The sequence below is a fragment of the Patagioenas fasciata genome, chromosome 1 (genome assembly GCF_037038585.1).
Source record: "Patagioenas fasciata isolate bPatFas1 chromosome 1, bPatFas1.hap1, whole genome shotgun sequence".
NCBI classification, from domain to species: domain Eukaryota; kingdom Metazoa; phylum Chordata; class Aves; order Columbiformes; family Columbidae; genus Patagioenas; species Patagioenas fasciata.
In genome coordinates, this window is record NC_092520.1 from 212,392,126 (window position 1) to 212,416,160 (window position 24,035).

The 24,035-nt window shown below is 45.7% G+C and overlaps 1 protein-coding gene across 2 annotated transcripts in view; it reads right to left on the reverse strand.

The window, feature by feature from the left end:
* Window positions 1-24,035, reverse strand: part of PLXNA4 (plexin A4) — a 488,679-nt gene that overhangs the window by 152,116 nt on the left and 312,528 nt on the right. For both annotated transcript variants that reach the window (XM_065829757.2, XM_071803541.1), the window contains exon 5: window positions 13,130-13,230. In XM_065829757.2, coding sequence (XP_065685829.1) covers window positions 13,130-13,230 — 101 coding nt within the window. The remainder of the gene's footprint in view (window positions 1-13,129; window positions 13,231-24,035) is intronic.

Consider the following 24,035-nt stretch of genomic DNA (forward strand, 5'->3'; position numbering starts at 1 on the left):
GTCAACAGGGGAAGGCACCTCATCCACGTTTCCATACTACAGAGAGATGTTTGTCTGTCTGCTGGTGACCCTGTTCCTGCTCTGGAGTCCCTCCAGAGTTATGCCAATATAACCCTGATCAGATTTTCTGCTCTGTTTGTGTTCACACTGTTGGAAGAAGTGAGCTAACCTTCGTGCCAAGTATCCCAAGGGGGTGGCTGCAGGAGTGACAGGCGGGACAACAACTTCCCATCTTCTTTCTGAGAAATGTTTCATCTGCAAATAGTTCTGACATGACAGAGACAAGTTGCTATTTCAGATATTTAAAGATATGGTATAACTCTACTTGGCCTCATTTTAGGCTTCAGCAAGCTATTGATTTTTTGATTCTTTAGATTATGTTAATGATGTAATGATCATATCAGAGTAGCAGCGTACTCCTGTAAAGCTCCAGAGTGCAATATTTAATAGATACTGTTAGTATTAATTGATTTTGCTGTAATTCATTCTACACGTTTTCACCCTGAAGGTTTGGGTTTTTTTATTAATGGCAAATTCCCTAAACATCCAGGCAGAGTAAAAACTCAAAACATTTACTTCTCTTCTTAGTATTTAAATGGGAATGGAGGTAGTGGGAATGTTGTCCTCTCCAACCCACCCCAGTTGATAGCAGATTAAGTATAACCAGACTGATGTGTTCCTGAGCAGCTCAAGAGGCAGCTGAATGATATTTTGCCAATTGGCCAGATGAGCTTTTCCTATGGATCTGTTCTCCCTCCTTTCTCCAGATCCTCCATCAGTTAAAGCTGCGAGGGAATCCTCAAGGTCAAATTTTTGCCTTTAGCCCTCAAGAGCAGAGAGAACAGAGATCCCCTGTTGCCCTGACAGTTCCAGAAAAGTCCCTACCATGCAGAAAATCACATTCATATCCAGATATACTGAGAACCTACCCAGAGAGACTGTAGAATTCAGATCCATACCTGAAAGTAAATTTTATGAGACAATAGGCTTAATATGGAAAAATCATTCCGCTTTCTGGGTTACTCACACACTCAAAAGTTAGTTGCAAGCTGGTTTGCAGGACTGGGACTGGGTCAAAATAAAGAAGGGATCAGGCTGGTTCTCTCATCCACCTTTGCAGTTTCTCTTCTCCATGAGAAAAGCACAGAGCTAAAGCTCTTGGCAACCATCCCAACCTCGTACTCCTACTGTTATTAACTGACTGGCTCTTTAGAGGCACTGGGTAGAAGATGCCCAAGGAAGTCTGCAAGAAGTCAAGAAAAGCCACCTCTGGCCCAACCCCATCTCAGTGGTGGAAATGACAGAGAGCAAGTTCTAAGGGACAAGAGACAAGGGACAAGGAACAGACAAAAATAGGAAAGTATTATCTGAACTGAAATCCTGCCCCCTTGCCCTACACAAAATAATCCGGTGTTCATTAAGCAGGGTTAGCTGGCAAATATGAACCTTCCAAGCAGGTATTGGAGACAAGACATATCTGGCCACCTGTTCCCAGCTCCTGGTATGCCAAGGGAAAGGACGTCTCATGGGGGCTCCTGTCTCTCTGCTGCAGCAGAATAAGTCTGCAAACAAAGCTTGCATCTCTTTGTGGTGAAGGTTTCGGTCCACAACAAAACAAGTCTGGTTTTCTTGTGGTCATCTTCTCACCTTGTTTCTGAGCTGTGACAGTGAGGGCCGATTAATACAAGTCAGAGACTAAAGGCCTCACTTCTTCCCTTTTCCTTCTCTATCCAACTGCAGGCAGGGCTGTGTTTCAAACATCTGAAGTATCTCAGGCCTCTTTTCTACTCCTGCTACCAAGGATCAGAGGGAGGGGAGAGAGGACACAACTGCAACTGGGGAACAGTCTCTTGCAAAGATACAGTTCCAAGGTCCTCAAGGGCAAGTGTCCAGCACTGTCAGGCACTGCAACACCTCTGCATGGTTTGGTCCATATCATGGTTGGGTTTTATATGCCAGTCCTATTTGTAAGAGAGGGAGAAGATCTAAATGAGGCCCTATCATTTTCTGCCCTGTGTTTTCCTGACAGCTCCAACCTTCTGCCCTCCTCCCCAGAGCCACAAATCAAGCAGGGATGGGAAAAGTGGTAAAACACTGGAACAAGCTGCCCAGAGAGGTGGCGGATGAACCATCTCTGGAGACATCCCAGGCCAGGCTGGACGGGGCTCTGAGCAACCTGAGCTGGTGAAGATGTCCCTGCTCATGGCAGGGGTTGGATTAGATGAGTTTTGAAGGTCACTTCCAACCTAAACTATTCTATGATTCTATGAAAAGGAGAGAAACAGACATAACAAACACTCCATCCCCCCAAAATGTGCATTTAGCATGTGCACCAAGCTAACAAGGGAGAAGCCTTCCAGGCATGGATGAGCTATATCGAGATTATTTTCTTAACATGTCTCAATTAAAATGTAGATCTCCTTTATTGCCTGTGGCCAGAGGGGCAGGAGGCTTTTGGAATGAGATATGGGAGGGAGAAGCAAGAGAGGAGGGTGTTTGCTTCGTTCCCAGCTGTCCTGCCTGCCTTAACCCTTCTGGTGCCACCTCTGCTCTAACCACCAGACAAGGGCACAGGGTCATTTGAATACGTTTGTTGGGTTAAGCAAGGATCTATACATGTGTTTGCACCTAGCCCTGTCTGCTAAGGCTCCTTCTGCTTTAATTAAACAAACCCAAAACTTACTCAGGCACGGGTTATTACCAGTGTTATAATTACCAGTTTTATAATTACAATGATTACCAATACGCTTTATAGCCAATACTGTCTGGGAGCCTCCAGTCAGCAAGTTCAGCCCTACAGGACTTCTGCAAGTCACTCATCATCCAAAGTTCTTTAAGGCTTTGGACCTCACAGCTGTCTGGGAGGTGAGGAACTGTTACTCCTCTCCTCCAAACAAGGGTCTAAGACACAGAAAAATTGAGTATTGGAATCATTATAAGTTGGACATTGTTTGATACAGTTAGTTAGGTTTCCCCAACAGCTGTGAAAAGAAACTGGCACTTCTAGAGGACAGTTCACCCCATTGCCTTAAACACCTCAGGCTTACAATGAATGAGTTTAGAAAAACTCTTTCTCCACTGGCTGCTGAGACAAGAAAGTAGTAGATGGTATAAATCACATCCTAAGCAACGTGTCCAAAATCATGCAAGGTATCTACAGCAGAGCAGGGAAATTAATACTGCTCTCTCTTGCCTAAGGAAAACTCTGTAACCAGTGGATCATACTCACTTTTCTAAATGTACCAAGGGGTGCAAAATTCATTTTTCCCAGTCAGAAACTCCCCTGGATCTTGTCTTACAACAGTGCCTCAGACCTTCAGCCCACACCAATTCCCACTTCCTCATGTTATTCACAACCTCTCAAACCCCTTTAGCCAGGTTAGGCAGAATCATTTCCAGCTCCTCCACTCTGTCCCAGCAGATCCTTCAGCATTTCTGCTCCTCCTCAACATACTTCTCTGCCCCCAAATTTCTCCGTAGTCCTTGCCACAAAATATCCAACAAGAAGAAATGCTAATAGCTAGTGCAACTTTCTAGGCAGGGAAGTGAATAGTGGAGGAAAATAATCAGAAATATACCCTTTCTTCCATTAGCAGGGGGTCGTGCATGCTGTATTACAAGTTACAGCCATAGAAGCTCATAGCCTGTGGCAGAAGAAATTCACAAGCAACACGTCTGTTCTTCACTGTGAATTTGGCCTCCCCTGTAGGAGGATGGCAAGAAAACATGTTTTCTTTGAATATCCCGGTTTCTTGCAGCCAGCTGTGTCAGCCACATCAGTCTAGCTCTGGCTCCAGGGATAAGACTCTATTAAAAATGCACCCGTTACCCATTACACCTGGCAGAATTTAATTTGGTCTTAATATACCGAGCATTGGAACAGGAGGAGAGAAATGTTGTTCCATTTCCAAATCTGCCACTCATCTAGAAACTAGCCATGGTCCTGGCAATGTGCTGGTTTTCCCTGCTCTCCTCTGAGCCTGACCTGTGCTGGGGAGCCCAGAGGAGACCTGCAGCCCACTGACACCCAGCTGGTCCCCACCTTATCCTCCAGAGGCAATAGGTCTCCAGTAGAATCCATGTCACATTTGCCAGCCCCAGGTGACCATCTCAGATATGCCAGGCCCTCCACTTGCAGCATGGATGGACAACTGAACTGAGTTTCTCGCTTAAATAAAAGCACCTGTATTTCAAAGTCTCCTTGTATGTTCTCCATACAGTTGTGTTTAGGTACCTGAATTAAGTCCTTATGTTGCCACTCCATATCTAGGTCTCCTTGCTGGCTCTATCAACCTCGACTTTATAATCTAAGCCAAGGTACACTCCTTCCCTGTGGCAGCCCATCTCAGCTCCTGTGCACATCTGACAAGCTTTCTAAGTTGAACAGGGTGGCCATACGGCATTCCCCTGTCCCCCCCTCAGCTCTTATTCCAGATATGTACTGTGGGATATCTAGATATGCCACCCACGAGTGTGTAGTGTCCCAGAGCATGGGTGATGCTGAGATGACCACGGTGTGTCCCATCAGGAACCCAGCACAAAGGAAGATGTCTAGAAGTTCCCCAGGTACCACTGAGCACCATTATCCCTTTCTCATTGCATGTCCTAGCACACGAGACACATGTCCCAGGCCACATCAGACTGTGCAGCCATGTTTCACATCAGGGAAGAAGAAACCCCAGAGACCTTTTTCTGCAAAGGCTGAACTTTCCACAGCCCTAAATTTGAGCTGCCAATGTTCCTGTGCTAGAGACAAATCCCAAGTAGGACACCTAACTCATGGGGCTGTATCAGGAGAAAGCTTCTGCTGGAATCCACTGCACGAACTAATTATCTTCCCACCCCCTCCACTGCCCTTTAGCAAAATAGGTTAATCAAGGAAGAAGGTTGTTATTAAAACACATTAACCACACGCCTGCATCTTATGGTCCACAGTGCCCAGTGCTGTCCCTGAGTTGCCTCAGGCAGGCACGGCCACCGAGATAATCAACTTCTGAAGGGCACAGCTCTGCCTTGTACTTCTGGGTAAATCAAAGCAGCAAAAGGGCTCCCAAAAGGGACACAACGGCATCTAGGGAATGGGAGGACATCAGCAGTGTTGGAAGAAAGATGTGCAGGTGCAGCGATGGGTCTGCTCTCCAGGACTGGTGATCGGCTGTTCTGCTTAAAGGGACAAGGCTGGTTCAGAGTGATTTATTCAATGTCGTCATGCATCTGTAGTGAGATGGGATTCCCAGGAGCTTCTGTTTCACTCAGGGATTTGTCACCATCAATGGGCATGCTCCCTGTCCCAAGAATTTCCTTCTGCTCTCTGGACTAAGAGCCCCGATCTCATTTCAAAAGGCCGTTGGAGAATTGTCACATTCGGGGCTATTTCCTTTACTCCAAAGGAGAGGCAATGCCTAGGTGTGAAATGATGGGTACTTTAGCTATACCTCAGCAGACAGATTAAAGATTATCCAGGCTCAATGCAAAATGCTTAATGGGCCAATGTCACTCTACCAAGCCCCCCTGCTGTGCGCTTCCCTCTGTGCAAAGGCTGAAATGCCGTCTCCAGTTTCGATAACTACCTGAGAAGAAGTGGGAATCACTCTGTGCCAAGGCCAATTGTGGGAAGATGACTCCACTTTCCCTTGCTATCAGATGGAGAGGTTCACAAGCCATGTGCACGGCTGTCTGAGCACCAGCTGTGATCAGGGAGGAGTCAATCCAAGCACTGTTTGGAGACAAAGCATCTTGACAGCTGGTTCACTCCTACCTTTGCCATCACTGACTGGCAGTGTTAACACTGCCAATCAACTGATTGGAGACTTTCAAACAAAATGAAAGATTTCAGATTACTTGCAATTATTTTGCCCCTCATCATTTACGTTCTTCTCATCATTGTATAGCACCAGAGTGTATCTGGCAATCTCCTGTTGAAATGATAAATGCCCACAGATACCTCAGACACACAGGCCAATTGAACACAGCAACTGCAATAGCTCTGAGCTACCCCTCTGATGGGGATGATTAGCCCAGATGGCTACAAGTTTCCAAGCCAGTGCAGGATTCGAGCTCAAAATCATTGTTCTTTGAGTCACTGACTCTCCTGAAAGGAAGATTAGGACAACTGCCATGTACCTTTGATATATAGAGAGTCTTCCAAGTATCTGAAGACACAAAGAGCTGATCCATGGCAAGATGATACTAAAAGGGGAAAGGATACAGAAAAATTTTTGTATAAAAAAATGTTCCAACCATGATTGCAAAGGCACATTATTCCCTCTGTACTTGGCCCTGGTAAAATTGGAACTTGAATCCCGAGGTCAAATTTGGGCCCTCACACCGAGAAAGAGGTTGGAGCACAAGTGTGATGGGAGCGGCTGAGGGACCTGAGGGGTTCAGCTGGAGAACAGGAGCTGAGGGGAGACCTTCTGATCTCTGAACTGCCTGAAAGGAGCTTGGAGCCAGGGGGTCGGGCTCTGCTCCCAAGGAACAAACGACAGGACAAGAGGAAATGGCCTCAGGTTGCACCAGCGGAGGTTTAGATGGGATATTAGGAAACATTTCTTCTCAGAAAGGGCTCTCAGGCATTGTAACAGGCTGCCCATGGTGGAGCCACCATCCCCGGATGTGTTTAAAAGACACATAGATGAGGTTCTTAGAGACATGGTTTGGTGCCAGTGTTGGGTTAATAGTCAGACTCGATGATCTTAAAGCTCTCTTCCAACCAAAATTATTCTATGATTCTATGCCATGCAAACACAAAACACCTGTAAATTTCTGTTTTACTGAAGTGTCTCCAGTTTACCCCTTAGGACAAACCAGCATAAGGAGTACAAAAAAGGGATGACTGACGCCCTGTTTTCTTGTGATGGAAGTTGAGGGTCTCTAGGATCACAAGCCCTTGCAGGAATCAGTAAATCCCTCTTTTCTCGCTGTCTGTTAGAGCTCAGAGTGGCACAGCTCTGGGTGTGATATTCCACCCTCCTGCCCACTGGGGCTCTGCAGCCTGAGCCATAAAGCCCTTCCCACTCAGTACTTGGTGTATTCACCCACCTCTGTGTGTGTCGAGGAAAAGACTGGGAACGAAAAGAGAGGAGGTGAAGGGGAAAAGAAAGAAAGAAAAAAAACAACTCAGCCTGAAAGTCAGTCACAGTCTTTCAGGTGGCAGAAAGTCAAGCAAGCAAAAGACTCTTCAAAAAAGGTCTTATTGCAGCATCTGTAGGCGGCTTAGGTTACCCGAGACTCTCTAGTGATTCAGAAGACTTTGACCAAGAAAGTTAAAGCCAGGGACGATCAATGAGCCTCTGCAAGCAGCATCGCATCGGGTTACCTGCTGAGACGAGACAGCGGGAGCTGCACTTTGTAACTTTTTCTTTTCTATTTTTTTTTTTTTTCCTGGTCTGACAATGAGTCTGAGGGTGGAAAACAAACCTCCCTCCCCATCTACACTAATCCCTCACTCCCTAGAAAACAACTCAAGTGCCTTTTTCCTTACGCCACGTGTTAGAAATGAGAATGGTAATTGCTGGGTACATAAGCATCCTGCAGCTACAAGGCAGACAGGAAGAGCTGGAGGGCAGGAGGACATGGAGGGCAACTTCCCAGATACTGGGGCAGGTGTCTGCTGCCAGAGGACAGCGTAAAACCTTTCTGAACAAGGCTGTGCTTTTGTAGAGGAACCCAAAAACCCTCACATGGCTTCTCAGACATCTCATAAACACCATCTCCTCTGCTGCAGCTATGCAGTTAATCCATGGTCAGCTCATCCTGAGTAATTGCTCGTAACAGATTTTGTTCAACCCTTGACCAACCCGGAACCCATCAAAGGGATCCAGGAAGACAGCTGATGTGGCCCACATCTAAAATCGCTCTGTCATTGCTTCATTCATGGGGTGAGGATATCTACAGAAGGCCACTGCACCCTATTCCCATGTTTCAGGAGCAGGAAGGCCTCTCCTGGCATGTGCTCTGCAACGGGGGTGCAAGTGAAGAGCAAAGCCAGTGAAGCCAACCTGGGTCCCTTGGTGAGGCTCTTGGGTGCCAGAAGGACACACAAAGGACATATGTAGCTCCCCACAGATGAACAGAGGAGTGCGGAGAGCAGAGCCAACTCCTGGCTCCGCTACATCCGCAGTGGAACTGACTGGAGATGCTTAAACAAACCCTCTTCCCTCTGCAGTAAATGTCAGTTCCTCCAAACCAATAGTGTTTGTTGATGGTCTTGCTTTGCTCAGTCTCTAGAGCTGGTTAAGACTTCCGAGGCAGAAAGAAATCACAGACACCCAAATGTTTCTTTTTAATTAAAAGGAGAAAAAACTAACGCTTCACTGCAAAGTGACTTTTTATTTTGAAATCTTAAGCGGTTTCCTAAAACCTGAAATAAAGTCCCAAAGTAATAACTGCTGAGGTCTAAATGAATCATTCTCCAATTACTAAATGGTAGCAGCCCTTTCTAAAATGGTTTTCAAGAACATTTCATGTTAAAAAAATAATTGGCCCACTACAAGCTGGGAAAAAAAAAAAACAAAACACCAAAAACCAAAAGTTTTGAAATATCACAAGTCCTCCCAGAAAATAGGACTATTTTCCTCTCTGATTGCATCTTCTGATCCGCTGGTCAAGGAGTCCCCATAACAGTAAGGGCAGATTCCAGAGCAGAAGGAGGTTGGTGCCTGGGGGGATGATTGTTGGACTGTTCATCGCAAAATTAGACAGAGGCTACATGAGGATGAAATGTGTAACCTCATCTGGGTGTTCCTGCTCTGGCGAGGGGATTGGACTAGATAATCTTTCAAGGTCCCTTCCAATCCCTGACATTCTGTGATTCGGTGAAACGAGGCAGCACGGTCAAAATCTTGTAGAGGCAGAACCTGGGACAGGTCCCTCCTGCTCCCTGCAAGATCAGCACATTTCTCCTTTAAAAAGTGTTGCCTCTCCTTGTAGGGATGCTGCTGCTCTTCCTCCCCAAATACTAATCCTGCTGGCAGCTGGGTTGTTAAACACAACCCAGAAACATTGTGCAGGGCTGAAAATTTGCATGGTCACTATGTGCATATGGGGCAGGGCCTTCTCAATGTCTGCTCTGGACCTGGTGCTGGGTGGGCAGGAAGAGCAAGGTTTGTCCATCACTGGGGGACAAAGAGCCTCTGCCCCTTAGCAGGGCCACCAAGATGACCAGAGGAATGGAACAGCTCTGCTGGGAGGACAGGCTGAGAGAGCTGGGGTGTTCAGCTGGAGAAGAGAAGCTCCAGGGAGACCTTAGTGCAGCCTTTCAGTGCTTAAAAGGGGCCAATAAGAAAGATGAGGACACACTTTAGAGCAGGGCCTGTTGCAATAGGACAAGGAGTGATGGTTTTAAACTAAAAGAGGGAAGATTCAGGCTGGACATGAGGAAGAAATTGTTGCCGTTGAGGGTGGTGAGAACCTGGCCCAGGTTGCCCAGAGAGGTGGTGGATGAACCATCCCTGGAGACATCCCAGGTCAGGCTGGATGGGGCTGTGAGCAACCCGAGCTGGTGAAGATGTCCCTGCTTATGGCAGGGGTTGAACTGGATGAGCTTTGAAGGTGCCTTCCAACCCAAACTATTGTATGATTCTATGATTTTGCATGAGGGGGAAAGGAGGTAGAGGAGGCTAGTAGTCTGGATATGAATGAAGACAGAAGAAACTTGCCAGAGGAATTGAGAGGGGTGGTCAGATAATGAATGGCATCTTTGGACACAGGAGGAAGCTGCAATTCATTTCAGGCTTTGAGGAGACTTTGTTCTGTTCTCATCCCTCTCTATAGTCCCCCGTTCAGGCTGGTGACATTGCTCTGACCTTGCGACCAGGCACTGAGTCCCTCCGTGCCAGCTATTAGCTTTTCAGCCTGGTTCCTCCCCCCTGCTCCCACCCTGGCCCCTCACAGTCCCCTGGAGACCCATGCAGCAACCGAGTGCCACATTTTCAATTTACACCAACTAAATGATTCATCGCTGCCTAAAGAGACCTGAACAGAGCCCAGGAGGGGAGCTCAGCTATAGCAGGGAAGGAGAGGGGGGGGACAAGATTGGGGCTAAAGATACAGCGATGAAAAGCTCCGGTGACCTGCTCTGTATCGCCTCTTCTCTTCTTGGGGTAGAAGCCAATCAATCCTCCCCCTCTCCTTTCTCCTGCAGCCGTCTGTGGGTCTGTCTGCCTCTTTCTCTCTCAGCGGACTCGAGTTTCTCAGTGTAAGGTTAGGACAGCAGAGCCGTGGAAATCGATTCCTGAGCCCTGGCACACCGCCCTCCACACAGACAGCCCAGCCCCGCCGAGAGACGATTGATGGAGAGCTGTCCCCAAGCATCCCCAGACCTCTCACATGGCAGGATAGCTTGGAAATGGGGGGAGGTCTGGGAAAAAGGGTCTGCATCAGCCCTTGAACCATAAATCCCAAAATAACAGAGACGCGCATGAGAGAGAGAAAAAAAGATAAACGCTGCACCCCATCTGGCAGTTTTCACCAGTCTACCAGTGTTCTTCTTAATGGTTTATACTGGAGGAGAAAGAAGAGTGAAAGGCATGGCTTTACCCGCAGACTGGTTTCCAGTACCATTCTACAGCCTGACTGCCCCCTCCATCCTGTCCACAAAACAGTTCCCACATCAGCTCCACATCACTGGAAAGGCACTGGGGTTCCTGACTGGGAGGGAAGTGGGAAGGGTTAGCACTCACCCAGGGAAATGCTGTTCTCACATTTCCCCAGATATCCCTGTGCAAGAGCCATTAGCAATGCATCTCACCTGAGGAAAAGTCTGTTAATGAATCTTAAGAGATTCTAATATGCAAAAATTTCTAATAAGGAACTCAGTATTATGGCACTTTTACTCAGAATATGCTGAGCAGCCAAGCCTTGTTGAACGGGATATAAATGCCTCCTTTGCTTTCAGAACTGACTATAAATTGGAGGAAACTGAGACCCACAGCAGTACACCCGAAGCTGCCCTGAAAACACCTTCCAAACTAGGACTGGAAGTCAGATTTCTTGACTACAATGGAAACGAGGGGAAAGGGAAAGACTGGAGTGGGATTTGGTCACATTTTTCTTCCAACTGCTTCAAAAAAGTCCTCAGAAAATTAATCTCAGTGAATTTGCTGCAAGGTACGCAAATAAGAGGTGCCTCTTTTTCACATAAGGAACCAGAGGTTAAGTGACCAGAGAAAAGAGGACGTGGGGATTGTGTCATCAACCAGGCTCAGACTGTGAGGCCAAATTTCCCCTTGAAGGACCAAGATTGTATAGGGTTTTCTTGTTCTAGTCGAGTCCATGTTGCCACTCTCATTCTCCATCAGCTGTCACATTTCTGACACTCCACAATGAGCTGCTGGGTATTCTGCAGTTGTCTCTGCCCCTTTTCTCTCCTTTTGGGGATTTATTGCTGGGTGTATTGATTGCTGGTTGCCACTGACCCTGGATGGCAGGAGATCAAATATCTGGTGTTGCTGTGGTACAATCAACAACCAAATTCCTGCTTGCCTACACTGCTTGCAGACAGTCTGTGTTGTCCCTCCATTGACAGCAAAACATAGTGCTCTGTAGGATGGATGGAGGATGAGATGGAAACATACTATAGAACTGTATATCAATTGGAAGTCTCTTCAGGTCAGCAGGTGAAAGTTTCATGGGTTCATGCCTACCAGACCACAACTCAGGACTGGTTTTCCAAGGATCTCTCGAACAATTCCAGAGCCTGAGTCAAGTTTTTGGACAGGTTTTGGGTTGGGTCACCTAGATCTGATCGGAAATTAAGCATGCTGTCGTGGTTTTGGACGAGGGTCACACAAGCTAAAGAGCATCCAAAGAAGGTTGGAGTATGGCAGAGGTTTGTTCCCTTTTCCTCCTTTCCGAAAAGGAGAGGTAACAAAGAGGATCACTTCAACTGGATCACTGTCTCTACAACAAGAGTTTGCCGTGCAACAGGAAGAATTCAGAGGTGAACTCAGCAGGAGAAAACAGACACACTGCAAGAGCAGGGTCCATCAGAAAAACCCTCCATCACTGCCAAGGACACCGTGAGCCTTGGAGTGACAGCACCCTGCAGAGCCACGCTCAGCTGGAGACGTTTGGTTAGACAGATCCAATGCACTTTCCAGCCACGGTCTCTGCTGAGAGGTTCTTGGCAAACGAGACCACCCTGCCACTCAGAACCAGGAGCTCAGCCAACCTGACACCTCCTTCTCCACAGCTTTGGCAGAGGTCTCTCTGCAGGAGATTACTGGCAGTGGAGGCTGCGGAGGGGAAACTTCGAGATCAATAGCATCATTAAAAAGCCTACAGAAAATAAAGCCAATGAACTAATCTCCCCGTCCTGAGGACACCTGGATCCAGTGCTCCTTGTGTCGTACGGTTGAATAATGAAATGGTGAACTGAAGTGCCTGCTTGGCCTGTTATACAGAAGCCCAAGGATGTGGATTCAGACAAATTTTCTCGGCATCCTGGCCAGATAAGCCAAATGAGCAGTTTAGCTCATTTGTCCTCATTTGGCACAGTTGAGTTGACCCACAGAGGACAAATACTCGAATTCAGGGTCAATGTTTTCCCACAGTAAGCATACAAAACATAATGTCCCCTTGAAATCTAATGTGTAGTGAACCCCATGATATTTACAGGGACCTGATTTATCTCTAAGGGTGACTGAGATCATAGTAAGTCTGAAAGAGGAGAGGTTGGGGTCAGCAGAGGAAAGTTGGAGATGCAGAGACTAGTGTCTGAGCTGAGCTGAGAGTCAGAGCCAAAATGCCTTAAGCAATGGAAACCAGAAAGTCATTGTCACCTAGAGAAGAGCTGCTGGAGCGTTTTATTCAAAGCACATCAGGGTGGACAGGTGCTTTCCTGGCACAGTCAGCAGACTGTGCATCAGGTGGCTGAGGAGGTCTGACCAGTCTCTACCACCCTTCTCTTTTGTAGTCTTCCAAAATATGCTTCTTGGTTAAAGAAAGTCTCCCCCAGCAAGTCCCAGAGACTTTGCTGGAGCTTCCTGCATGTCTCATTTGCTCACCTGCCTCAGTCAGGGAGTGAAACAGCATCTTGCAGCTCTGACATGTGTTATCTCAGTCATGGGGGAAGATGGCTGCAGAAAAAGCAGAGCTGGGACGGTGGCAAACACCAGCAGGTACTTACGTGTTGTGAAGAACACACCATCCACAGTGAGGGTCTCCTGAGCCCAAGCACTCGCTGCAGGTCTCGTACTGGCTACACGACTCCACGGGCACACGGGTGAGCTGCAGGAGGAAAGGGGACAACCTGTCAGGCTTTTCATAGGGCTTTGCAATGTCCATAATGACTTGGTGGAGAGGCCACCTTCCCCATCTTCTTCCCTTGGAACCTGTCCTCCTAGAGGGACATCCCTCCAGAGCTCCGCAGGTGTAGGGCGGATGATGGCACATGGCTGTAGATTGCTCCAGAGTTAAACCTTGTCCAACCCACTTCCCCATGGCCTCTCACACTTCATTGCTATAGATCATAGCATCACAGAATAGTTTGGGTTGGAAGGAACCTTCAAAACTCATCCAGTCCAGCCCCCAGTCATGAGCAGGGACATCTTCACCCAGATCAGGTTGCTCAGAGCACAGTCCAGCCTGGCTTTGAATAGATGACCTCACTTGCACAGTTTCACAGGGAATAAGCAAATCAGGCAGGCTGTGGACAGCATGTGGAGACCTGGTACCTTGAGGCAATTAAACGCCATGTGATCTTCTGCAGCAAATGAAACTTGATGGATCTCCATGCTCTCCTACACTCTGGTTGTAGACCCTGTTGTTTTCTGGCTCCCTGTAAGAACTGAGGTCTCATGATGTCTATGTCTGCCCCCCACAACTGCCTGAACCATCACCAGTCCCAGGAGAGCATTAGGTTCCCTCCCCATTTCTCCCACATCTTTCCAACCATCATTTGTCCCATCCTTGGAGACATTGCTCCCAGCAGGTAAAGGACAAAGGCCACCAGCTTTGAATGAGCTTGCTGTCACCCTGACTTTGCAGCTCAGAAGGCATTAGAGATGGACCTGAAACACCCACCTATCACCAAAACACTGATTTTTCTTTTCTTTCTTCCTTTTTAATTAAAGCATTTCAGTCAGAGATTTCAAAGATGGAATGAACTGGTGAGCCTGACCTCCTGTCTAATGGACCAGAGCCTTTTGATTCCTATTAGGTTTTGCAAGCCCCTTACTTCTTTTGAAGTCAAACATACAATTTGGACCTGATAGTCTCTTTTCCATTGAATGAGCCTCAGAGATCTCTTATAATATACAGTCAATTGCCAGTGCCTTCACCCCAGCTCATGTCAGCAGGGAGAGTTTATTCCTTCAGATGATATAGTGTGGTATTATCCTGATGAAACACCACTGAGAACTGCCAGCGATAAACTGCAGAACAGTTACTTGTGACAAATGACAAGAGAATACACCTGAGTCCTAGTGACAATTTTTTATTTGGTACAACATTCAGGAGAGTTTGAGCTGTGAAGTGATAGACTGAGATTCATTCTGATTGCATCTGTAAATGAATCAAGAACTGGCTTTTATATATAAATTTGTCAGGCAAAAATCCAGCTATTTATGAAGACCTTTTCTGTTTGTATCAGAAATTGTCTTTCTAACCCCTACACAGACACCCCACATGGTAGTAGATAGTCTATGAGCAAAAACTGAAAATCTGTATTTTTACCTCTGGCAGGTGGTAGTAGCTTTAGAAAACTTCAGCTAGAAATATGATTTTATTTATTTATCATTGCACCATTGCCTGTGTCAAGTCACTCAAATAAATGAACTGTAGCTACTGAAAGCTTTTAATGTAAAAGGACAATCCAAAAAACCCCAACCAACAAAAAACCACCACCACCAAAACCCACTAACAAACAAAACAAAACACCATGAAAACATCTTTCTTAAATATAATCTATTGCCTTGAATGTAAGACTATCATCAGCACAGACCACAGAGTAACAAAAATGGGAGGACTAGAAAAGAAACGAGTGGTTCTGACTTCTGTAGGTATCAAGAAGTTTCAAAGGTAAGATGGTTTGGCCATGGATGTGATTGTTCTACCTTTCTTAAGTTTCACGTCAAGAAGGTATCAACTGTTCATCAAATCTAAATTGTCTGCTCCAGGATTTCACCCAATTAGAATTATATTGAACCCAATAGTCTCTGTTGTATCCAAGTTCTAAAAAGACATATAACTTTTTGCAAGAAGATATCAAGGGGTGGAGACCTTATAGTTTCTTATGTTGGCCATTGCCACCTGTTGTTTCCACCTGATAAATATATATTGTGAGTTATTTTCCCTTGATCCCATCTAGGGATCTATATCTAGGGACCACATCTTCACTGTGAACATCAGGGTATTTGCAGAAGAGGCAGATAATTCAGTTTCAAAAGACTGTAAATCTGTTCCCGATCCAGATGCAATCGATTGTGTAATCTCCTCCTTGTAATTAAAAATTTGTAAACACAGATGGGATTAGGGATGCAGTTCCTACCCAAACTACTCTCATTTTAACATATGTTGCTGCTCGATTTATCCTCATTAGCCACAGACAGTTTTTCTGAACCTTGGTTTCTGAGCTACTTTACATCTGTCTTATAGAAGTGAGCCTTGGTTAAGAAGTTTATGTCAGAACATGCAATTTTCCAGCATCTGTTGATGTTGGGTTTGAATGCTCTGAGTCAAAATCCACTTGTGACTATGATATATGTACAAGGAAGAAGTCCTAGAGGACAGAAATTTGTTATTGCTTCGTAAATTGCTACAAAAGGAGTGGATAAAATGTGTTCTCTGTAGGATTTATTATTATTATTTAATTAGCTGTCAAAGGATACTCAAGCTCCTTTCGAAGGCGGGAGGAAGCTCCTGGGGATCCAGATCTTCATATTTGCAGAAATGCTTCCTTTTTAGTGTATTTAGGGTACTCAGTCTCTATAGGATATAGTTTGTATGTTGTGTAGGAACACACCTTGCTTGCATTGCTATCCCAGAGGCCACGACTATACGGTATGAACTTGCACCAAGCTGCATCCCACATCACATCACGCACACCAGAATAGGAGGTGTCCTGTGTCACAATTTGCATTGCTACGTGTTACTCCTGCTATATGAGACCTTTTACGAGTTCACCTCAAGTAGCTTTATTGTGAGCATAATTAAAATCGTACCACGCTGATAAATGTCTTAGGCTGGTAAGTGTCAGACCTTCTAATTAATAAAGAAAGAAACTACAAAAAACAAAGGAGCTGCGACTGAAAGGAAAGCCACCTTGGGGTCATCAGCAGAAAAGAAAAAGAACATCAAGCAAATAAGGCACATCAGAGGTCTTATTTTCCTTTGGAACATAAACTGTAATTAATTCAGCTCAGCTTTCCAAGTTGAAAGTTTTGAGAACTGACCATGCCCCCTGAGAGCAGTCAGCTTTTTATGCTGCCCCTAAAATATGTGAAAAAGAAAAGTCCATGCAACCTCCCAATTACAGTGCCTTGCCATTATTCACAGTGATGACGGGACTAGACAGCACTGAAGGTTGAAATCTCCATTGTAAACCACGCTGTCATTATTTCTTCCACCCCTTCTCCATCCTTGGAAAGTCTAACAAACTTTTCAAGGTCATTTCTCAGCCTCACTGAAGCTCCCTACCACTGATCTTTCATTGGGGTGGAACTCGGAGTCAACATTTTGCAGCAAATATAACTAGAGTTTCAGCAGACAGAGGATTATGAAAAGCAAGATATCCTTCATTTGGTGGCACTATGAGCCAGTCTGGAGTCATTTATATTCCTGCTCTGGTCATGGGTTAACCAATATTTTGACCTCACTGTGCTAGAGCAATGTATGGATGTAAGAAGAGACTGCTGTTGTTTTAAGGACTTATATCTCATAGGTGAGGAAGCACATATCCCCATTTGAGCAATGAAAGCTGAAGCTGAAAGTGAGGTCTTGTACAGCTGAAGTAAGTGCTATCTAAATCACAGAATCATTTTGGTTGGAAGAGACCATCAAGACCATCAAGTCCAAGCATTAACCCAACATTGGCACTACACCATGTCCCTAAGAACCTCATCTATACATCTTTTGAACATCTGCAGGAATGGTGACTCCACCACTGCTGTGGGCAGCCTGTTGCAGTGCCCGATAACCCTTTCCAGGAAGAAATTTTTCCTAATACCCAATCTAAACCTCCTCTGGTGCAAATTGAGGCCATTTCCTCTTGTCCTATCACTTGCTACTTGGGAAAAGAGATCAACACCCTCCATTCTACAACCTCCTTTCAGGCAGTTGTTGAGAGTGAGAAGATCTCTCCTCAGACTCCTGTTCTCCAGGTTGAACCCCCCCCAGAAAAATCTCTTTGAAGATGTGGGCTTAAGGCATCTGAGCAAGTTCTCATAAAAAGTTCACAAAAGAGCTGACTATTGGACATCTAGGAGCTGCCATGCTTCCAAGGCTCTGTCAAAGCATACCAGAGGGACAGATGATCGCTGACCATCTCTGAGGTAGGCAGCATTTCCAGAGCAGCCAGCCCACCATGGGATTTCCAAGATGACTACTATGCAGTGGGCACCATGAAAGACCCAGAAGCCTGACCACCAGCACCTTGCTTGAACAGGGGAGATCAAAAGGTCAGGACCTGTATCCCTTGGGCAGCTTCACCATCTAGACCAGAGGTGTCAAACTCATTTTCACTGAGGGCCACATCAGCCTCACGGTTGTGTTTCAAAGGACTGAATGTAATTTTGGGACTGTATAAATGCAACTATTCCTACATTTATACACTCCTAAAATTATAGTCAGGCCTTTGAAGGCAAGCACAAGGCTGATATGGCTACCAGTGAAAATGAGTTTGACATCCCTGGTCTAGACTGTCTCCTACCCACAGCTATCCAGGGTGAGATGGCCAAGCGGTAAGGGAATCTGATGTCCTTCTCAAGGACAGCAAGGAAGCAATGAGCATGTCCAGCTGTCGTGGCTGCAGCAGGAGATGAAGAGGTATTTCACTTCATCATCCCATTAATTCACAGGTCCCCAAAGAAATCATTCACGAGTTTCTGCCTCACAAGGACATCCTGAAAAATCTGGCAAAACGTGCAAACTGCTGTGCAGTTCAGAGCTCACCTGCTACATACGACTTCAGGGCTTTTCACACAACACTGGGCCTGTCCTCACCTCTGATCCAGCCTAAATTCTGTCCTCACCTCTGATCCAGCCTAAATCCCAAACTGCAGTTTCTCCAGCTCCCAGCCTCACTTCCATCCTCTGTTTCTAGTATGAATGAGTTACAGAAAGTCATTTAAAACAAAATGATTGAGGTTTTTGGATCTGATAGACAGTAACGGCTAATCCTGTTAGAAATTTGGCTCACGCTTCTGCCATTATATATTCACAAAAGCTCCTGCTATGTGCTCAGTCAAAATTTTCTGGCTCCCATTTTTGACTTTTTTTATTTCAATATACATTACTTTTTTTTTCCCCCTTAAACTGCCAACATTCTGGATGAAAAGTGAATCATTGCTCAATCTCTGCTGTTATAATTGGATGTTAATACAGCAGCAGGGTTTATTCAGTCTGATGGACTAAGTTAATTTAAATGTACAAAAAGGCATCTTAAGTAGCCAATTTCCTTCCCAACAGTCAAAAGATACATTTCCAAAACACTGAACAGTGACTCTGTCAAGCCATGCGGGTTCTGTGAATGCTGCTATCTTTCGAGACTCAGCCAGCCCCAAAAAACTGCAGAAAGATTAAGAGTAGCTTATTTGATTTCAAAGCCTTGAATAGAGTGTTCATGATAATACAGCTTATTAAACAGTGCAAGGCAAAAAACACCTAAGAGACCATTGGTGGAACCAGGTTCTGCACCCTAAACAGGGTCAGTGAGGATGTTTGGTCACCTGCCTGGCATCCCAGGATATCAGTTTTAATTTGGCCTGAATTATGGACAAAGGGACCTTTAATTTGCCTTGTCTTCTTTGAGCCCCTGTGCTGCATCCACCTGATCTGCAAACTCACCAAAAAGCAGCAAACCAGAAAATAAAAGCCCAGGGAGCTGAACCACATGTTAGTTACACTGGTAACAAGCAGGACTTGCATGTAGATGTTGTAAAACTACTGGGAGAGGAGATGCTCCTGTGGGAATATAGATGAGGATTTGGGTTTGATTCCAGCCTGTCACTCCAGTATGATAAGTAAATAACTTGCTGGTCCCACTGGGACAGGGAATGTCATTTCTCATCAGACATCCCCAAGATCTTCCTCTTCATTGTAGCACTCCCCCCAGTAAATCCATGCTTACATACTTGGAAAACTGGAGGTTTTAATTAAGGAGAGTTAATTGGAAGCAGCAGTAGCTGTCAAGGACAAATGACACAATAATTAAGCAGGGGGCCAATGTCCCGCTGTGTGGCAGGGTAAATTACCTGTCCAAATAGACTTGTTCACAAAGGACTTCCTACCTACAGCTGTATGTGTGCTGCTTCTCCTCCTCTCCTCTTCGCTGCCCTGAGCTGTCCTGAGCATCTTTGGTGAGAGAAATCTTCACTACGGGGTTGCCAGAGCAAATGTCAGCCTCCATCAAACACCACTCACATGAGCAGAGGCAAAGCAATGAGAGATACAGAAGGATTTGATGCCCACAGCCTCTATGCCAAGATCTCCAGAACCATTTAAGGTAAGGATAAGAGACATCATTTCCCATCAGATGCTCTCATGATGAGATTCTTTGTACCTCTTGTGGTCCAATTCTCTTCTCTGCACCTCCCTTGGGCAGGAGCCTGTTTTACTGCTGGCTCAGAAAAGCCAAGTTGAGGGCTTTGGGAAGGCTTCGTTTCTGATCCATCAAGACTGTAAATCTTGCAGCTTGTGGGGAACAGCTCTGTCACAGGAGATGTGCAAAGCAAGGGCTCTACCCTCTCACCAAACTCTGCATCATCAGAGTCTAAGCTGGAAACCCAGGCTCTACTGAAGGACAGACCTTCTGCAAGGCGAGATTTGTCTGATCTCTGTTTTAAATGTCCACCCAGGGATGAGATAAATCAAACCCTGAATGTTCCTATGTGTATCCACTGAAGATAAAGGAGCCTAGACAGCCAGGTCAGATGGAGACACAGCACACACAGTGAACACCGGGTGAGGGGAATCCCACATCTATGCCATACTTAATTTTCTGTGATTCCTTTAATCTTGCCACTGCAAACAATCCCTAAACATGCTAAGTTCTCCACTCTTCCTAATTGTAGCACCAGAAAAATCAGTCACAATACCAAATACATTGCTTTAATCACTGGGAGGTGATAGAAGAAACCCACTACATCGCATAGCTAAAAAACTGTTCCAGGAACTCAGAAGACCTTGTGTGATGACACGGACTGTGTTTGAACAAGTGCTTTTCACCATCTGCTCTGTAAATACAACCCTCATGCTTTGCTACATCCAAGCTCATTCCTGCCCTCCGTTCCGGCTTTATTTACAAAGGAACAGGCACTCATATAACAAAGATTATCTCAGTCCTTTTCTCAAAGGCTTGGTGACTTCCCAGGTTCCCCCTTCATAACTGCTCAACCTACACCCTGTCCCTTATTCAAAGAGGTCTAACGTGCCATAATGACTCTTCTCCCAAAAGCATCAATGCTTGAGGAGAAGATAGGGACACACCATCCTGCTACGAGTACGGCTGGAGACCTGGAGATCGAGCAGCATGTGCCGAGATGTCTCAGCGTTGAATATCATTCAAGCTTTCCTCTGAAATTAACTCTCTTTTTTCCTTACCAAGAGTGTTAAACACTTCCTCAGCTGGAATAGCAACAGTGCATCCCGTTGGCATGCCCATGTGCTCTCTACACGAGGCAAGAAATTTATTAGAAAGCCTTGTCCCTTGTAAAAATCACACTTTGCCACCTCAGAGGTGTGGAAGGAGTGTCAAGTGATTTTACCCAAGCCTGGTGAAACCAGGCACCTTCTTACTCACCCAGCAAACCATAAGCCCTGGCCAACTTTCTCTGTCTGTAATATTCAATCTGTGTTTCTCCCTGCCAAGTCCAGGTAGCTTCAGATCCTCCCTGCCTTGTTTACTGCTAAATCTTTTCTCACCACAGTCAAATGTTTCCGTTTATAAACTGTAAAACAAGTGAGCTTTGGCTAAATGTTTGTGTTCAAAGCCTTCAAAATAGAGATCCTCTTGTTATAATTAATGCAGGGCCAGCCCAAGCTTAATGAGAGTCAGTGCCTGTGTGGTTACTGAAGCATGCCTGCTGAGCAAGGGCTAGATCGTTACCCAGGCTCTATAAAGTTTATATATAGATTTAATTGGGACCTGTAATGGAATTTATGTCACTGCAATGGGCTTTCTTAAAGTCCAGCATCACTTGAAGGCTCCTGGTGGAGGCGTGAACAATTAAAACACAGAGGGAGAAGTTAATAGTTGTTTCTAATGATGTTGGCTGCTTTCCAGGTCACCTTGTTCCACCATCTTTCCAGATGTTCCCATCTTCACCCTCAGTTATCAAGGAGCATCTTCCTGCAGATTCATTCACCTCAGCAGCCCTGCTGGGTAGCTTATTGTGTCTTCTTGTTGTCAGTTCTCATTGATTTAATCCTCCCACCACTCCAAACCCCACCTTTGTGTCCTCATTTTCTCCCTGGGTGAAGATGTCTTCATCATGTTGCCTAGAGGGTCTGTGCCTAAGCTTTGTCCCCAGCCACCCACACTCCCTCTTGGATTTCTAGCTCCACCGCTTGACAAACCATGCGGTTCATGAAGAATTGATCGCATTGATCTAATTCCCTCATGCAGGATTATACGACCCCAACACGCACTACCAAGATGCGGAAATCATGGCAGACAGTTCGAAAAATGCCGTTTTCTTCGGTTGTGACCAGACTTAAAATTCCCTGTAACAGCACATAAAAACAGCTACGCTGGTTGGGATCAACACTCCACACATTCCAGTTCTTGTCTTTAGCCATGGCCTTAAGGCACTAAGGAGAGCATAAAAACAGGGTAAGCATATATGAAATGACCACAGTAGGCTATGTTCAGTGAGGGGAACTTCTGAGTCCTATGTGTCTCTATTCCATAACCTGAACAGATCTTTCTTTAATTTTCTGGTTTATCCTTAAAATCACATTGATTTTTTGCATCCACAACTGCTTTGGCAACGAGTTTCACAGTTCCAAAGCCCTCTGCTCAAAGGAATCACCTCCTATGGTTTGCTCAGGACCTGATTTTCAACAGCTTAATTTCATGCCCTGAAATTCTTGTATTTGCAGATGTGGTAAACAGTCACTTCCTATCCATCCTTCTCTGCCATTCATAATTTCACCGTTCTGAACCATACACTCCAGCTCACCTCTTCCCATGCTGAGGAGTTCCTGCTTCTTCAGTCACATGAAATCACTTCATACCTCTGGTCATAGAAATATAGAATAATTTTGGCTGGAAGAGACCCTCAAGATGACCGAATCCAACCATAATCTAACTCTGGCACTAATCCATGTCCCTACAAACCTCATCTATGCATCTCTAAATACTTTTGGTGATGATGACTCCACTACTGCCCTGGGCAGCCTGTTCCAATGCGTGACAGCCCTTTCTAGGAAGAAACTTGAGACCATTTCCTCTGCTCCTGTTCCTGGGGAGTAGAGCCCAACCCCCCCTGGCTCCAAGCTCCTTTCAGGCAGTTCAGAGATCAGAAGGTCTCCCCTCAGCTCCTGTTCTCCAGCTGAACCCCCCAGGTCCCTCAGCTGCTCCCATCACACTTGTGCTCCAGCCCCTTCCCCATCTCTATTCCCTTCTCTCAACTCACTCCAGCACCTCAATACTTTTTCATAGTGAGGGGCCCAACAGTGACCCCAGGATTTGAGGTTTGGCCTCCCCAGTGCCCAATCCTAAGGGGACAATCACCACCCTGGTCCTGCTGGCCATCCTGCTTCTCTTTCTCTTTTGACCGTTTATTTACCCTTGTTAGCCAAATGTTGGGCAAAAAGCAAAGGCTACCTGGTGTCCTAGGTCCTCTCTTTGTAGCTTTCTTCATCTCTCTCTCTCAGGCTCACCATCAAAAGCTATTAAGCTACTGCATTTAACAGAGTCCACCTCTCAGCTTGAGGCACCTGACCATGCATATCCTTCAGGCTCATCTCAGCTGTGAAAGAAAACACATCAGCTTAAGCTGTGATTAAGACTGCTTTACTACAGGCTCAGCAAATGGTAGGTAACTCGTAAAGCTGTGTGAACTTGATTGCTTTTAGCAACGTGAGCATATACTGAGCTTCACACAGCTCCTCACAGGACACACTTCTCACCACAAAAATGGGCATTTGTGTTGTTCCCAGACACCCTCACACATACTCCTCTCTTCAACCTTTCTCCTCTCTCTTCTTTTATAAGTCATTCTCCATGCAGTGCCACCAAATCTCAGCTGACACGAGCTCCGCAGCGGCATCAATTGGAGTGATAGCATCAGCTGAAGAGTGTTGAGGTCACGCCAGTTAATCTGCAAACCAAAAACTTAAGATCTGAGGCAGAAAAAGCCATGATAACCTTCACCTGCAGTTCACCCTGTGCTGCAGAAAACATACACCAGCCCAACCTAGAAACATAAAATTGGGACTTCCCAGGGTTATTATAATATATGTGCCTCTCCAGAGCACTCACCATCAACAACATTACTGAGTGTCTCAGTCGAGGGTTAACTAAAATCCAGGGAGAACATGTGAAGTGAGCTCTTCCTGAGACATTTAATATATGTCTCTATTTATTAAATGAGAGAGAAAACCAGACACAGCTGATGCCTGTGAGGGATCGGTGTGTTCTTAAGGTTTGGGTGGTAATTAGTGCTGCCAAAGAGACAACAACCAGGCAGAGATGAAGGCAACTATTTTGGTGCACGTATATTTTGTGTTTTAGATATCTCTGCTGTTTGTTGCAGTGTGGAATAAGTGAGAAGTTGTTCCTGGCAAAGCCCAGCTCACTCTCTGCAATACTTTAATTAATGGAGGGCTTGAAATGCAGAATTCCTACTGAGTGCAATGCGGGTTGCTCCACT